The 17,775-nt window shown below is 30.5% G+C and overlaps 4 protein-coding genes across 4 annotated transcripts; 2 read left to right on the top strand and 2 right to left on the bottom strand.

The window, feature by feature from the left end:
* The first annotated feature begins 100 nt into the window (after positions 1-100).
* LOC143191660 (serine/threonine-protein kinase haspin homolog) lies at positions 101-3,813 on the top strand. The gene is made up of 5 exons (XM_076396976.1): positions 101-543; positions 1,607-1,783; positions 1,842-2,109; positions 2,174-2,472; positions 3,493-3,813. The coding sequence occupies exons 1-5, from the start codon at positions 287-289 to the stop codon at positions 3,704-3,706; spliced, it is 1,215 nt and encodes a 404-aa protein (XP_076253091.1). The 5' UTR covers positions 101-286; the 3' UTR covers positions 3,707-3,813.
* Positions 3,814-5,465: 1,652 nt separating this feature from the next.
* Positions 5,466-6,666, bottom strand: LOC143191658 (ATP synthase mitochondrial F1 complex assembly factor 1). Its single transcript, XM_076396974.1, has 2 exons — positions 6,533-6,666; positions 5,466-6,478 (listed from the first exon to the last, which is right to left on the bottom strand). The coding sequence occupies exon 2, from the start codon at positions 6,463-6,465 to the stop codon at positions 5,623-5,625; it is 843 nt and encodes a 280-aa protein (XP_076253089.1). The 5' UTR covers positions 6,466-6,478; positions 6,533-6,666; the 3' UTR covers positions 5,466-5,622.
* A 1,687-nt stretch (positions 6,667-8,353) lies between these two features.
* LOC143191657 (uncharacterized) lies at positions 8,354-11,073 on the bottom strand. Its single transcript, XM_076396972.1, has 3 exons — positions 10,914-11,073; positions 10,069-10,229; positions 8,354-9,607 (listed from the first exon to the last, which is right to left on the bottom strand). Exons 1-3 carry the CDS (start codon positions 10,937-10,939, stop codon positions 9,456-9,458), a joined length of 339 nt encoding a protein of 112 aa, XP_076253087.1. The 5' UTR covers positions 10,940-11,073; the 3' UTR covers positions 8,354-9,455.
* A 682-nt stretch (positions 11,074-11,755) lies between these two features.
* On the top strand, positions 11,756-16,109 carry LOC143191656 (cAMP-dependent protein kinase catalytic subunit 1). Its single transcript, XM_076396971.1, has one exon. It carries the CDS (start codon positions 12,152-12,154, stop codon positions 13,211-13,213), a length of 1,062 nt encoding a protein of 353 aa, XP_076253086.1. The 5' UTR covers positions 11,756-12,151; the 3' UTR covers positions 13,214-16,109.
* Positions 16,110-17,775: the final 1,666 nt, after the last annotated feature.

The raw sequence follows: 17,775 nt of genomic DNA, 5'->3' as shown, positions 1-17,775 counted from the left end.
ACCTATTTTAAAAGTGGATAACATATATAAAATTATATATATATATGAATACTTATATATAATTTCTTATTGGCTACATTTGTAATGACGCATTAATGTATTTTAGAAATTTAGTTCAAACGCCATTTGTTTTTAGTTTGGCCTGTTATAGTGGTCGGACTTTTGTAAAACGTTTTAAATTAGCGTTGACGTCTTTTGTATTTTTATTGTGATTTTTGTATTTTACAGTGTTATTTGAACGTAGCAGGATATAATTAACACTTTTAAATAATAGTTTATCAATTGCATGCCGCTGTTTAAGAAAAACGAAGCAAGTATTAATATTTGTATGCCTTCGGCTGAAATTCTTCCTGGTTATGTGGATACATCGGTTTTACGTAAACATTTTCCAAGACAATTCGAAGATTGTTGCAGAAGCTTATCGTTAAACAAGAACGAACCAGATTTGTCCAATGAACTACAGCTTGATTTAAAAGTACAAAACCTTTTAAGAAAATGGCAAGAAGCAAAATCGACACCATTTCAGATATGTTATACAAAAGGGTAATTATTTAATATTTGTCTTATTGTTATTTTGCTTTGTAATATCTTATAATAAATCGCTAAGAACTGCTATATTTCCTGGAAATATTAGTGATCATTTGTACCATATAAATTCTGATATATAAATTTATAGGAATTGTATTTATAATACTTTGTTTTGTTTTTTATGAGTCATCTTAATACATGAATCATTTACTGATTAATACCTGGTTTTAAAATATTTTGAATTTTTGATCTTGTAATTTCCTATTAGATAATTTCTATTTTAATGAAATAGATAATACTTTCACTTAAAATTATTTCTGTTAAGTGAAAAGATATCCCGTGAAGTATGAAGATTGATACTGATTTGATTTGATTTAAACACTTCAAGGATATGCTATAATATATTAAAAAAGATTTTCATTTAAAGTTATAAACAGATTTAAAAAATATTTGTTATATGTTAATGAGTAGTAACTTTTTTAAATTAAATAATGTTTGATGCATGAAATAATACATAGTATTTTCTGCAAAATTTCTGCATTTTTTATGATTGTGTTTATATTGTAAGATCAGATTGCATCTATTGACATTTGTGCCAAATGGTCCTTTTAGATTTAAAATTAAGTGAAGTTCACCAAATTGGCACTTGTTCAAATATTTAATAAAATACTGCTATGCAAAATGTTCTACTTTACATGATCATAATAAAACTATGTAATATCACAAAGCATATATTTTCTTAAACAAAATATCTACCTTCTTAATAGGCCAAGGTTAATTTTTTGCAAAGTACAATAAAAGATAAATTTACCTTGTGTTAACAAAACATTTACTTATTTTTTTATTAGCTATTAGCTATATTGCTATTATTAGGCCAGCTATTCTTTTTTTAATCAATAGATTATGTGCACTATCATTAGTCAATGTAATTATGAAACTAATAAATTTATTATTATAAAAACTAACCTTTTAGATAACATGCATGTATTATTCCTGATATATTATTTTTTATAATGTGATTTACACTATTTTAATTTATAGAAAAATAATTCTAGTGTTAATATGTTTATACTTTTAGAATCCTACAAAATTGTCACAAGATTGGAGAAGGATTGTATGGGGAAGTTTTCCTGCACAAGAATGGGAATGGTGGAACATCAGTTGCGAAAATAATACCATTCGAAGGAAGCCAAATAGTTAATGGGGAAAAACAGAAAAAATTTGAGGATATTTTGTCAGAAGCAATAATAGCAACGTAAGTTACTGTGAAATATATTACTTTTGTTTTTTGTTCTAATTCACTGTGATTTTAGGCAATTGAGCAATCTAAGATATAACAAGAACAATAATACAGATCTATTCATTGAGGTACAGAATCTAAGATATGTACATGGATGCTATCCAGAAGAGCTAATGGAGTTGTGGAAGCTATATGAAGAAACCCGAGGGTCGGAGAATGATTTTCCGGGAATCTTTACCGATGAACAACAATACATCATACTGGAAACGAGCTATGGGGGTTGTGATCTTGAATCATTTTTGTTTGATGATGCTTCCCAAGCTATATCAATGTTCATTCAGGTACCTATTTTATTGATTGGTTTTAGAAGTTGCGTAATGTCGTGTTTTTTTTTTTAAATCGCAGGTATCCTGTGCCATCGCGGTTGCTGAAGCAGAACTTCTTTTTGAACACCGTGACTTGCACTGGGGCAATATTCTATTAACGCGAGTACCGGAACAGGAGGAGATTATCTTTATATTAAATGGACAGGAAATAAGAGTCAAATCTTGTGGAGTGAAAGCGACCATTATTGATTTTACGTTTTCACGTATCACCGTCAATCAATTGAACATCTGCAACGATCTGGGGAAAGATCGTGACATTTTTAACGGAAGTGGCGATTACCAGTTTGAAATATATAGATTGATGCAGAAGAAGAACGGGTGAGTTGATTTTTTTACTTTGTTATAATACTCGCTATATTTATTTTATAATACTGTATATATTACGAGAGGAACGTAAGTATATTGTTTATTCCCAAAAATTAATAAATCTTGGACTATAATTTTGCAAGCATAGGTGATATTAAAGAGTTAATCACTGAAAGAGCTCAGGGCTACTCCAAAGAACTTATAAAATGTGTATTAAAAAAATTAATTCAAAAAAGACACTCTTGAAAAAAGATTCAACCTCTGCTTTCAAAGTAGACTTCAACTTCAGCAATCTTCCTTTCAACGAAAATTTATTACTTTGGGACATTTTTTTGAATCCTGCAAGGACTAAATTAGTTGTACAATTTTGTTTACCTGAAACTACTACAACTTTTAAACTAAACTAAAAGGTAGAGTATAGGAGGTGGCATAATCTATGAGTCCTGGAAGTTACTGAGTGATGTGTTACCACTGTTGTTGCTTGATCAAAATAACAGAGTCAAGGTATGACTTCGAATGTGTTCGATTATGGTCGAATATAATAATGTCATTTACGTCGTTCTTTTTATTCTTTTTCTGAGCATAATCGAAAAAAGATAATCATAATCAATTATTTAAAATGATTTTTTTATTATATCTATTGTTCATATAAATCTATTGTGTTTAACATTAAATTGAACTGTGGCACCGTTTAAGTATTTTTCAAAATACCAGATAAAAAGACAATAAGACCATTCAGCACACGCCTGATTCGAATTCAAGATTTCAAAGCAATCTATGAACAACTGTTCGAGTTTATCGATTCTGTACAAACATTTATGTATATTCAAAAGCAATATTTCACAATACGATTAGGTAAAAATCCATTTTTAGTATACTTGGGTATTATAAGCAACGCTATCTATCGTAAATATTTAAATAATGATAAGCTTTTATCCTCGATACTATGGCAGCAACCGTGTTTACATTTTGGCCCAACTCTGAAATGATATTGCAATATAACATATTTTATTTATCCTATCTGTGTTGCAGGAATGAATGGTTTCATTTCGATCCCTACTCGAATATTTTGTGGCTGAGCTACGTGCTAGACAAAACGCTGTCCTCGGTCCGTTACACCAACAGTTGCACCAAACTCCACAAGAAATCCATGGCTAAATTGAGGGAGTTAAATCTCGACATTTTAGCTTATGACAGCACAAGAGAATTTGTTCTCTACTTGTTTGATAACAATAAGATTTTATAGAATTTATATGATTATTAGTTGTTAAGTAAAAAATATACTAACAATATTTTTATAACATTTATAACATGTTGCGAATGTTTTAAAATTAAAGTTATAACTTGTTTGGAGTTCGATGTTTTATTATTCCTTAAAAATTTATTCGTTAAACGTTAAAGGTATAAGATTCATAAGAGTGGTCTAAACATACACTTCACGTAATTTCTTTTCTTAAGGTAATTATTAGGTCATTAAGCCTATAGAATGGCAATTAAGGGTTGATGTGCACTCTGCCTAGAGAAAGAGCAATTTCTAGAATAATTTTTGAATCCGAAAGCTCCCAACATTTGGCACAATAGCAGTTCATTTCTAGCAATATTGCTCATTGAACTAAGAAAATGATGTTTATCATCAATAATAACAATACAAGTACTCTTGAGAAACTCCTTTCTCTGTACGAAGAAAAGTGATTTGTATAGAACATCATTTAAACAAAGGTCTTAAACGAACTTAAAATCTACTATCGTGATTTTACATTAGAGCAATATTGAGCAATTTTACTCAATAGCAATAGCTAGTTCAAAACCACCTTTGACCAAACCGAAAAACTTAATAGTTCCGTTATAATATATGTTGTTCCTTATAATTGCTCTATCCATGTGAAATCAAGACACTTGATTTACTTATTTGTCGAAGCCTTCTTAGATCCCGTTTTATCCATATAACAAAAGAACACAGCCGACTAACTAATCAATATGATCTCGAATCAAATATAAAATGTTTCAAAAAACCTTTATTTAGGTTTTTTAACTTTATGGTGTTTAAATATTTTTTTATTAACCTTAGGTCGATTAATTAAACAGTCCTTTGAATTCAAAATTCCAATAGAGACACCTAGTAAAATTATCGAAAAAAATTTATAAAATTTTCGTTTAGAATAAAGATCATCTCTTAAGTTTTAATCTGTTTGTGCCAAAAATGTGTATGTATGTGAAATCTGCTAAGATTTCACTAATAATATTCTTCATACTCTTCTGTTCTAAATTTTATATAGATTCAGTCCAAATTGTGATAAAATCACATAAATAAGAATAATACCTTCATATTTAATAACAAGTGAAATTAAATAGAATTTTTGAGAATATTCATCCAGAATTAAATCAAATTGTGTATGTGCATATTTATTATACTATATTTTCAGCTTGCATCAATAAATCTATTTACTTCGTGATTTTTCTATTTAACTTTCTAGATTAGATTTTAGACAGTAGAAGAAATATATTTTTATACCAGAGAAAATAAAGACATGTTGAACAAATAGAATTATTTGAGAAAGCACGATCAGATTATTTTATCGTTGGGCAATACGTGTGTATCAACATAAACACGTTTTGGAAAAAGAGCTATATTATTCCAGTTATTGATAAACAAAAACTCTTTAACCTCGATACTTAGTTCTACAACGTGATACTTATTAATTAGGTCATCGTTATGCCACGGACTGTTTTAAAAATATAAATAAATATCTCTAGGGGTTCAAATATATCTTTCTGAGAACAGGTGTTCAGAATAGTTAAATATAACTCTCCTGAGTATACTTACATTTTAATTTTTTTAAATTTACCATTTTACTTAAGCAAATAAAATAAAATAAATGCAACCTTGACAAAAATTATGATGATTGTTACTTTAATAAATCAACGATAGGAATATGTCTTAAGGGTCATAGGTGCCTATTTTTTGTCTATGTACATTTTAATTCTGGGTTAAAAGATAAAATAAGTAGGCTAATTATCCTTTATTCTTTGTATTTCTCTATTAACATTTCAATGTTACACGTAGAACACTTATTAAGAATTAAGACTCAAAGCCAAATCCACATTTCTACCAAAGTAAAATATGTATTTGTATAAATAAAGTTACTAAAATCTATTCTATATTTACAAAGATATTTTATTGATTTGTTTTACTAACTCCATATGATCAAAAGCATCTGGATTACAATTAAATGTTTCCAACAGTTTTAATTTCTCCTCATCATCTTGAATATAATACAACTGAAGCTCATTAGCAAGGCATTGAGCTTCTTTTGCATTCAATATATTGCTATCGTATTCCCCCCTCATCAAAACAATCCCTTTATCATCCTTAAACTCCTTGTAATGTGTAATTGTCAAACATTCTGGAGCATTTTCTTTATGTACTTGGAAATAAAGCAATGGTGTAAAATGAACAGTATTTTGTTCAAACTGACACATAATAAATTCATATCCTTGACTTCTTGGTAAAGGGAACAAAAATGTTTTGTATTTTACAGATCTTTCTTCTAATTTATTAAATTCTTTGACAGGTATTGTAGCAGCAATACAATCCTTCTTAATATGATACTCATGCCAAATTGTTTCAATTTCACTAGCCGATTTGTCTTTAATTAAATCTACTTTCATTATTTTATCTAGTGGTTCCTCTTTTATCTGGGTTTTAGTATCAAGTTTTGTTTTTGGATTAAGTAATTGAGAGTACTGACGACTCTTCGAAGCTTCGATTGTTTTAACTTTTTTCTTTTCCAAGTCTTCAACCCGAGACTTGAATTCCTCAGGTTCAGTTTGTTGTATCTGCTTAATTTTATCTGCATATTTATCATAATATGGGTTTCCTTTTAGCTCCTCCAAAACTTGTTGCATACTTCTGGGCGTTGTCATTATTGTTTTCCTCGTTAAACTATTCCCTATGCGCCAAGATCCTTTATATAATATAGTTCGTAGCAAAGAGGTTAACTGCATGTTTTGAATGTCACTGAAAAAGTGTTTATTTAATATATTAAACATAAGCCATAATTCATCATTTCACCTAAATGAAAATCATTATATACTGAACTAGGTAATAGAAGTAGATGTAATTGAAGACAAAAATTTTAGAATACCAAACAGTAATAATAGATAAAAAACATAACCAGAAACATTTTGATATTTTATTAGATGTAGACAACCAAATATACATATTGTAAAAGATATTAGTTTCGTTTCATAAATATTATGTTAATTCACTTTAATCATTTAACATTATAAAATAGCATCAATAACTTTGTTATGGCTTTAGATTTCATTGAAAATTATTCACTTTAATTTGAGTTAATCAGTCAATTTAATTGATAGCATAGAACAAATTATCAGTAAATATTTAGATCAGAACAATTTAAGATCAATGTATATATATATATATATATATATATATATATATATATATATATATATATATATATATATATATATATATATATATATTAAAAATTGAAAATTTAGCATATAAAAAATCCAAGGCCACCAGGATTACTAATAATAATTGTTCTGAACGTCTTCATAAAAGCAAAATAGGTAAATGTAATGTAATGTTAACAAACAACTTCATGCAATGCGGTAACTATTTCCTGTTTGAAATAAAAGGTCATATTTTCAACCTACTTTCTTTTAGTTGATTGATTCCAAACTTTGTCTACGAAGGAGAGAGGGAAAACTAAAAATTTAATATTGGAATAACTCATTGTTGCCATGCCATAAAATCACGAATATATATATCAAGCTCAACTTCTGAATATACTGAATAATAGAAATATTTAGATAAAAACAATTTATATTAATTAGATATTTTACAAAAACTATATCATAGTCATCTGTATCACGGTGATTAGCGATTAAGTAACTAAACAATATCATTTAATTCGGTTGTTGTTGAAAATATCTCTTAACAGTATTTACATATTTTACAAACAAAAACACGCCCATGGCCACATGGATTGGTAACATTAAGATATAAACAAAAAAGTGATATTTAATGTTAATGTGTTATCAATATATATTAAAAGATGTTAGTTAACAGAACAATATTACGGAATGTACTCTTTTAGTTTTTTTTTCATAGATTTGCATGATTGAGAAAAAGCATTAAAAATGTCATTTAGATATTTTAGAATAAAAAAATATAAATTCAATAGACAACTGAATGCAAACATATAACAATTTTATTGCATAATTATAGAAAAAAAATAGATTAACAGAACTATAATATGAATTGTTCTATAGCTTTTTCATGAGAATAAAAACTGTACTTTTTGTGATGATTTTGTCGAAATACAAAAATTATTTATGCATTTACATATTTTATAAATAAGAAAACAAACACGGCCGTCTAGATTATCAATTTTTAAGATCAAAACAAAGCAGAAATTTAATGTTAATAATTGCAAGGAAATATATATAAAATAAAAGAGCAATTTCTGCCATTGTGTGTATAGTTGCATATTTTAGAAATTAAAATAAACCTTGGCCATTTGAATATTTTTAAGGAATGATTATAAATTATTAGTTAATAAAACAAAATTACGTTAATTATTGAGGATAAAAGTCCTACTTTCTGATTTTAGATAAAAGATGTTAAAAACTATGGATATTAATAGATATTTCGAAAAAAAAACTTCCAAGGCCAACTGGACTATTAAGTATTAATGATGAAAGCAAATGATGTAAATTTAGTATCGACGCACTGTTGATTACAAAAAATTAGTGCTTAAGACAACTATATTAAGTAAAAACCTTTGCTATTGAAAATAAGAGACCTACTTCCTATAATCTGATGGATTTAAAAATCGGGAGTGGGAATGAAAGTATAATATAATTTAATACTGGAAACTAACTCTTTATTGCCATATACCACTAATAAAATACAAATCTATCCTTTGTACCACGTGGCATAAAACGCAACTTTAGAAATACATTGAACAATTGAATAGAAATACTGTTAGTTATCTGATTTCACAACAAACTTCTCTATTTCGAGATACAAAAAATGGTATTTCAGTTTAGTAAAAAATAATCTATATATAGTGTAACGTCCACCTATCGATTTCAAAAGTCAGGTATCTGCGTTATTAAAAATTGAAATTGTCAGTTACGAGAGCTAAAACGTCTTAGTATATCACAAAATTTTAAATATTCGAGATGGTGGTTAAGGAAAAAAAACTTTTCGCTTTTGAATCAATAGATGGTATCGAATAGTAAAAATTAGTACTATTTGTTTTGATATGAACACATTTAGAACCTGTTAGTGAGGTTATGGCAGAGCTGGCTCCGAGATTCACCATACTTTACATCAACATAACTATTAAATATTTCTAGAACTCGGGAACAAAATTCACGGAAAGTTCCACGAATTTTATAATACATTAATTCACAACACTTGACATATTCTTAGAGAAACTTCCTGTCGAAAATATAAGACTTAAAAACATCAGAATAAGTACACAATCGCACCACTAATAAAAATGATGGCGGCACCCCCGTCCCGACGAAACACCACACTGATTATTAACACCAACCTGTCGAGAGCCAAGAATGCCCCAAATAAATTAAATAAATGCAGTTTCTAAAATTAAATTGTCACGTTTTTGTTTTCTTTTCCAAACTGAATGTTTAATGTTAGGGTGTCCCTTTGAATCAAAAACAAACACTGAAAATTTGAGGTGTTGTGGTAAAAGTTCATATCGAAAATGTTTTTAAAAAAATGGTCGTGCTACTGACGTGACAGGTTTCCTTCTGACTCAAAGCTGCCAGTCTCTGCAAGGATTTGTAACCTAACCCTACCATTATACATATACAGAACTTAAGTTTAACCTAAAGTTATAAACAAAATTAGCTTTAGTTTGTCAATCAGTATCACCGTTATTGTTCTTCCAACGAACAAACGAAAGCTAACCCAATGTGTTTTAGGAATTCATGGTTTAGGCTACCGCCTCCGCTTCTGTTACGTCGCCGTTGGCCTCAGCTTCGGCTGGAGCGTCATCGAGTTTAGCTTTCTTTTCTGGTGTCGCTTCTTCGGTTTTACCGTCTACGGCATCCGCACCAGTCGATTTCCTCTTGATACAACATTTATCTGAAACAAATTTAATCGGATGTGTATTTCGATCACAAACAGGCTTACCAATTATCCAACAAAACCACAAGAAGTCCCTCAGATCTCATAATCTTGCGCTCATTAGGCAACAGACTTTTTCAACATAACCACGTAACAGCGATTCTGGCATCGACCATAGTTAGAAAAAGTCAACCCCTTGCGATTATGTTTTCATCATTGGGAAACTAAACAACTAATCAAAATGAATTTCATTTTAATGTCAATAATATAGAAGAGCTAATGAAATTACAAAACCGTTAGTTAAATGAAAGAAATAATTAATGCCCATAACAAATGCCCTCTATTTGCCCTTCAATTTATGGATATTAATGTTTAACCTCTAGTCTCCTCAAAGTGAAGAATTATCGATTTTTACATGACATGCACAGGTTTGTTTATATATTATAATTAATACAGAATTTTGAAACATATAAACATACCTTTAGGACATTCTTCTTTGCTTTCATCTTTTTTTCCTTCGCTTTCCTGCTCTTCGCTACCGTTTTTGTCTCCATTTTCCGCTTTGGTTTCCTCTTTTTCAACTTTTTCGGCGACCTTTTCCTTTTCCTCTACCTTTTTCTCGTCAACAGTTGATTCAACGCTACGGAAAACAAATTACTATAATACAAATGTTTATAAATACAATAAAATAAACGCGGCCCGTTTTAAATTTAAAACAGAAGTTCAAATATTTTTACCGCCAAAATTCTTAATTTAGAAATACATGAAGGAAATGTTTCATAAGAATTCTTGGGAAAATTCTAATTGAGTATTGGCGATATATTTTCGTTGTAATATTTTGTCATGGGTCCAAAATGAACATTGAAGTGCCAAATATTGAGCAAGAGTGTCCGTTAAAACTTAATGAAAATAAATAAAAATAGCTCCTTTTTGACGAAAAGGTTAATACACTTTTAAAAATTAACCTGAAATATGGTTATTTTTTCAGACCGAAATAACGGCGTTTAACGGTAATTCACTTGCGATAAGAAAGCGGAACATGTTTTATGAACACAACAGTAATATACACATACATAAATAACTCATGCGAGAGATGGATGTATGATAGCAACACATTTCAACATATAAACTTGCTTAAAAACAAGTGACTAATATGAAAAATTAAAAAAACACAAATAAATAAATGCCACTTTGTGATGATCTATACCGGATTTACCGGCTTTTCTAACATAGGAAGCGCCATTTTGATGAAACTATGCCGCCAAAATAAAGATTTCGTCTAACAATGGGAATTTGGAAAAGTAAAAGGAAAACTGTTGCTTACGTCTTTGGTGCTTCGGTATCTGCCATTGTTGGTGTTGTTTTTTTACTTTTTTTCTCAAGAAATTCCAAAAAAACTTGGAAAAATACGGAGCGTGCACGACGACTTACGTTCACCAGCGAAACGATGAAAGAGAAAGAGAAAAACGCAGGACTGAAAGCAAACGAAGTAGGAAGCTTCGCTTCGACGTGCTCTGATTGGCTCGAAATTTCAAGGTAAAAACGTTCGATTATTTCCGGCTCTTTTCGATTCGGAAAATTTTTCCATGTTTATCAATAATTTTCAAAAAATATATTTATTTATAGAGATAAATCATACATTTAACTGCACAACACAAATTTATTTTCGTAACTTAATCTAAGTTATATAGAATCATATAGTTCTTATAGGTGTTTTAATTATTTTATTGATTTTTAACTTCTTTAAATATCAAATGATTTTTTCAATTTCGGATTTTGTATATACTAGATAAATAAATTATAATCCGCTGTTGGTTTACAATTCATATGACCTTTTCATAGCAACAGTTTCATGGTCATTTGTTGATTTTATACTAACAGCCAAATAGCTTAATGCATTTAACATATTTCCAAGTAATTGATTTCAAGTATTAAGAAATACTGCAATTTTTAATTTGATTAATATAAATTTCGAATTTTTCCGTTTATAAACATTTTGAAATTGACATGATTTTAAAAGGAAATAAATTGTATAATTTGAAAACATTTAAAGTATCAGTTTCATTCCTCCCGGTTTTTTGAATTGAACATTTCGATCAAATTTAATGTTTTCCGTTGTTAGGACACTCTGTCATAGATGGCGACATGTATAGTAGTCCTAAGGCGACATCTGACAGGGACGTCGATAAATGTCTAATTGACTAATCGGTCGTTCGAATTTGCTCCTATATCTTGAAATTACCGCAAATAAGCTGAAAATCTGAGTACCAGGTGTACGTCGCGGCCATTTTATCGTTCACCTGTAGTAAAATTGTGGAAAGTTCGGGATCGCGGGCGTGCTGGCTGCAAAATATTAGTGTGTAGTTTCATTGTGACTTATAGGATTGAGGCAGACGATATAGCAGAAAGAATGATCGGGTTGAGTGAGTGTTGACATAGGACGAACAATTACTGTTGTTATTGTGACGTTCGTATCCTCCGCCGCTGTTGCAACCTACTTGGTGCTTAAGGCGGAGTGTGCAAAGGAAATTCGAAGCCCTGGAAGGTTTAAAAGTACAAACAATGGGCAACAATGCCGCTACGGCTAACAAGAAGGTCGACTCCGCGGAGTCAGTTAAGGAGTTCCTCGATCAGGCCAAAGAAGACTTCGAGGAAAAGTGGAAGAAAAATCCAACAAACACTGCGTCTCTGGACGATTTTGAACGGATAAAAACTCTAGGTACTGGTTCATTTGGGCGGGTTATGATTGTGCAACATAAACCCACCAAGGAGTATTACGCTATGAAAATTCTCGATAAGCAAAAAGTGGTTAAGTTGAAACAGGTCGAACATACGCTGAACGAGAAACGTATTTTACAAGCCATCAGTTTTCCTTTTCTTGTTAGTCTCCGGTTTCATTTTAAAGACAATTCTAACCTTTATATGGTTTTGGAGTATGTGCCAGGTGGTGAAATGTTTTCCCATCTTCGGAAAGTGGGCCGCTTTTCCGAGCCTCACTCGCGATTTTATGCCGCGCAAATAGTGCTTGCTTTCGAGTACCTGCATTATCTAGATCTGATATACAGAGATCTGAAGCCTGAAAATTTATTGATAGACTCCCAGGGGTATCTTAAAGTTACCGATTTTGGTTTCGCCAAACGTGTCAAGGGTCGTACTTGGACCTTGTGCGGAACGCCCGAATACCTGGCTCCAGAAATCATTTTGAGCAAGGGTTATAACAAAGCGGTCGATTGGTGGGCCTTGGGCGTCCTAGTGTACGAAATGGCTGCCGGCTATCCGCCGTTCTTCGCCGATCAGCCTATTCAGATCTACGAGAAGATCGTGTCCGGCAAAGTTCGATTTCCATCACACTTCGGCTCAGACCTCAAGGATCTCCTTCGTAATCTGCTGCAGGTCGACCTTACCAAACGATACGGAAACCTGAAGGCCGGTGTGAATGATATTAAGGGTCACAAATGGTTCCAGTCGACAGATTGGATAGCCATCTTTCAGAAGAAAATCGAAGCCCCATTTATTCCACGATGCAAAGGACCAGGGGACACTAGCAATTTTGATGACTACGAGGAGGAGGCGTTGCGCATATCATCCACTGAAAAGTGCGCTAAGGAATTTGCGGAATTCTAAGGGTTGTTGTTTCTGAGCGTAAGTAGCCTTGCCAGTCTTAGGCCGTGGGCGTATATATAGAGCATCATTAGGGGGCCACTTGTATCCAATATTACTAGAACACCAAAAAAATCAGACTGGAATATTTTAAACTTATATAAATATTGCAATTTGTTGTCACAAGTGTCAAGGGCATTGCATGTTATAGGTAGAAGTGGTTGTAGCTGTAGCAAATAAGTACATAAGCAATGTTTTTTTTCAGCTGCGGTTAATATTTACATTAAAAGTTGTATGTTTTGGTCCTATTTTTTTCCTAGTTATTCTGGGTAAAGTTTTAATCTTCACAATGAACAATACTGTTACATTAATGGTAAGAAATATCGCAGTTATATTTCATTTAAGAGTATTTCATTTAAGCCAATGACCTCTATAGTAGTTTAGTGCAATATCTTTAATGATGCATTTGTTTTATCCCCCCGTATATACGCCCAAGCTAGGCTAGAAAAACAGACTGCCCAATGCCATGGCTCTTCCAAAAGAATCTGCCCTGTGCTTGTAGGTTGTTGGACTCTCTGCATGACACTGCACTTCATCACGTTTGGGGTGTGAGTTGTGACAATTCGGGTAACGAAGTGAGCATGGGATGGTGAAGAGGGAGAATTATCAAATTTACATTTCGCGTTGGCTCATTATTTTCAAAATGTCGTTTTTTTTCTTCACTGTGATTCGATAACACGTCGTCCTATTTCGCTAAAAAAACTGCACCGCATACGCGTGTTCTGTTATCAGGATCAGTGCTTTCAGACATCCTTGTTTGTTGGGTATACAGCCTTAAAGGGAATTAAATAATACGGTTACAGTTCGCGGAGATTATCGAGAACGGGGGAAATATACTTGCTTGTGATGAAGGTTTTTCTAGTGTATTATATTTTAATTGTATTTTAATTTATTAGTGTTAATGTATATATTGTACTATAGCAAAATAGCACCTAGCACTATTTACATTAAATAGGGCAAGCAAGAATATAGTTGTTGTCAAATGCAGAGCGTCTAACGACAAGGTTTCAAGTTTAAAAAAAAACACTAGTAAACATTAGTGAAAATATTATTGTAAAAGTCATAAGCATTTTCTTGGTACGAGCTTTCCAACTTCCAAAACTGTTTTCTTTACGTTTCGTTTTATAGAAAAGTTTATGTGATTGCCGCTCGGAGGTGGGTATCGTGTGGTTTTTGGAAGTTTCCATTTATGTCCTTTTTAATGCTCACTATCGGTTCGTGATAACCGCGCCGAAACTGTTTTATTTCCTAAGATAACGTTACGGTTTATTTTTGGTTTCTTTGTATTCGATTTTTTTTGCATAACTCTTCGTCAAGGTTGCCATTGGAACATTCTATATATGTAATAAAAATATAAAGTAATTTGGCAACTGATAATCGAGCGAACACATTTAAAATAGGATGACGGTCGGGTAGAGATAACGTCTGACATTTCCCTCTGCAATTTCGTAAACTACACCGTTATAATGTCTGATAACTCTTTTTTTAAAATATTTATCATCGACTCTTGGAGAAAAATGTTGGCACGTTAAACGATCTAATTTTAACTTTACGTATATTGCCGATTCCTAATCTAAAATAATTATCATCGATGACTGTTTTTAACGGCGATTCTCATACCTTTTTTTTAATTAAAAATTTCCGGTTATTTTTGGACCTCGTGTATGTTATCTGTTTTCTACGACGATAGTGAGCATTAACGACAACAAAAATATGTGTTATGAAATTAGGAGTCCTAGTCAATTTATTGTTTTGTTTTTATTTCATAGTTATGGATCGGCTACAGTGTTATGTTTATTAGTGTGTGTAAAAATATAACTTTAATAAGTCATATTTTAAAATATAGTTATGTAAATATACAGGTATCATGCACGTTAAACAAGATTTTATTTTATTTATTCTTCGTAGCGATGTTTAAGGTGCAAAACTTGTTTATTGTTTTTAATTTGTTTATTGATAAACCTTATACTCAACTGAAATATATTTATATAAATTAAGTGAATATTATAAAGATCATCTAGCAAGGTTTACATTTTTTTGTCCGGATTTCTGTATATTGAGATTATTTTGTTGATGTTCAGGCATTGATTGAACAGGCGGATAAATTGTTGTTATTTATTACATTGTGTATAGAACAATAATGATTAGATGATCGGTATAGAATTCTATAACTATGTATACACGCCGTTTTTACAGCTGAACGTTGTTGTGATTCGAAGAAAATTTAAATCCCCTTTTAAGCACCTTAATATAACAAAGTTCGTAGATTTTGCTGTTTTATTTTCTTCTTCTTCCTCTCAAGCTGACTGTAAACTAAAATTTACAAAATATGGCATGAATTTTCAACATATCTCTGAAGGTCGACTGTTGTGCTTTTAACATTTGCAAAAAGGAAAACGTTTGTTTAAATGACCTGTATGTTTCTTAAGTATATGCAGTGGTATTCTAAAATAAATACACCGTTTTTTTATCTATATGTGTACGTACATCTTAAATGAAACCGAACGGGAATTAGAATCAGTGTTGTATGGAACGTAATCTTTCTCCTCACGTCAGTGATATTGTTTTTAGAATGCTCTGTATAAGATGAAACCTTCATACTAGATCAGTTACAGTGTTATAGTCAGAACTAGTTTGTTAGAATATACTACCTGAACATAATTATAGATTTCTTTTGTATTTTGGATCTTTACGTTAGATCGTAATATTTATTAAATATTATCGCAAGTTAGAGAGATATTTTGTTGCTCAAGAGTCTTATTTTAATGTTACGTTTGACTTAATCAACTAGTAAAAATAGAGAAATGCAGTTATAATAATTGTGATAAATTTCAATAAAGTGATTGGTGTAAAATGTAAAGTTGTCTTTTTATTTTATATACATCTGTTTTTTTAATTTAATAGGGCTTTTTAATTAAATAGATTTTCTTATTTTAAATTATTCTTAACGGACCTTATACATTGGCTATTTTTTGGTATGTTTTAATATTTCTGAGACGGTGTTAATGTTTTTTGTATGATATAAATCAAATTAACTTGAAATGTTATTAGCCAATATAGGCATCTTAACATTGCAACATATATTAATCTTTATTGTTGCAATTTGTTTTTTACAGTTATCTTTATATTAAAAGGCGATTGTTGACTATTATATTGATATTGATATATAATAACCTTTCTTTTTGTAGGTTTATCTAAAATATTTTATGTATTTCAGTGTTTTTATTATTTCCCATTAGCCAAATAGCTGAAATATTTTCATTATGTCTATAAATACGAGGGTTGTTTGATAAGGTCTGGGCAAAAATTGATAGTTTTATGTCAATTTTTTCAAAAAGAATAATTTTTTAAAAGCTTGATAGTCATTTTGCCATTTTTAGATTACAATTTCGTCAATTTTATGGATTGACAGTGTTGTTGCCAAAGGGTGTATTTTACCAAATTATTTGTTATTATGGTATATTAGGATAATGTTATATTTTAAGAACTAGTACAGCTATCTTCGACCTAGTAGAGGATTACTTCATCTTGCTGGTTCTTTAATAAAACGTTAAATTTCCGCCACACAACAACTATTTTAATGATTTTTATGTTGGTTGAATTGCGATTTCAGCTTAAAAGTTTTGAATTACATAACGAAAATTATTTCATATAAATAAATTCTGATGATTTTTGTTTTAAATTATCTTAGGAAGTTTTTAGCATTCTTTTTGAGAGCTCAGCCATATGTTTAAAGACAAATTAAGTAGTATTTTAGACAGACAGTATATTGAAATGTTATTTGTATATTTTTTTCTGTATGTTTTTCAGCGTTTATATAATTTCTTTTGGATCATATAGCTGTTTGGTTTCACTGAAATATCTTTATAAATACTATAACTGTGATGGTTGTTTGGTAAATACCTGGTCTCGCAAAATTAGATCTATCTTATGTTTCTATTTAATATTATTCATCTAAATCTCCTAATATTAAAAAAAAAGTTCTTTTTATTGCTGGATATCTAGTTTGTTTCTTGCAAGGTTACGACAGAAGTTGTTCTATTTATTACCATTTTATTCTTATTTATAAAGACACCGAATGTTACAATAAACAAATACGAAACGTCTTTAGTTTTATAACGAAGAGACTTAGAAGGGGGGAGGGAGCTAAATCAGGTGAATATTTAGATGTGGAAGCTGTATTTTACTGTATTTTAATTAGCGATTAATTTTAACGATGATTTGGTTCGACTTTTTCGCATCCAATTGATCAAAAGGCAACAATAATAATCAGATTTCTGATCCTTTTTTGATTTTATTCAGGCATAGACAAGAGAGGGGCCTATTTACATATGTCGAACATATTTATATTTAGATATAAGAATCAGTGTTCTAACTTTGTGGTAAGTAAGTGGGTTAAACACTTTTTCTGGACTATTGATTTTGGCTTAAGGCATTCTGGCAATTTAATTACAATTAAATCAGTTACTAAGGTAAACAATTTGTTTTATAATAAAATTTTAATCATGTTTTTGTAGCTTATAGTG

Source organism: Rhynchophorus ferrugineus, unplaced genomic scaffold (assembly GCF_030347505.1).
Source record: "Rhynchophorus ferrugineus isolate W39M unplaced genomic scaffold, kcgeb_rfMv2 rfM2, whole genome shotgun sequence".
In the NCBI taxonomy this organism is placed as follows: domain Eukaryota; kingdom Metazoa; phylum Arthropoda; class Insecta; order Coleoptera; family Curculionidae; genus Rhynchophorus; species Rhynchophorus ferrugineus.
This window is presented reverse-complemented; position numbering and strand designations above follow the sequence as displayed.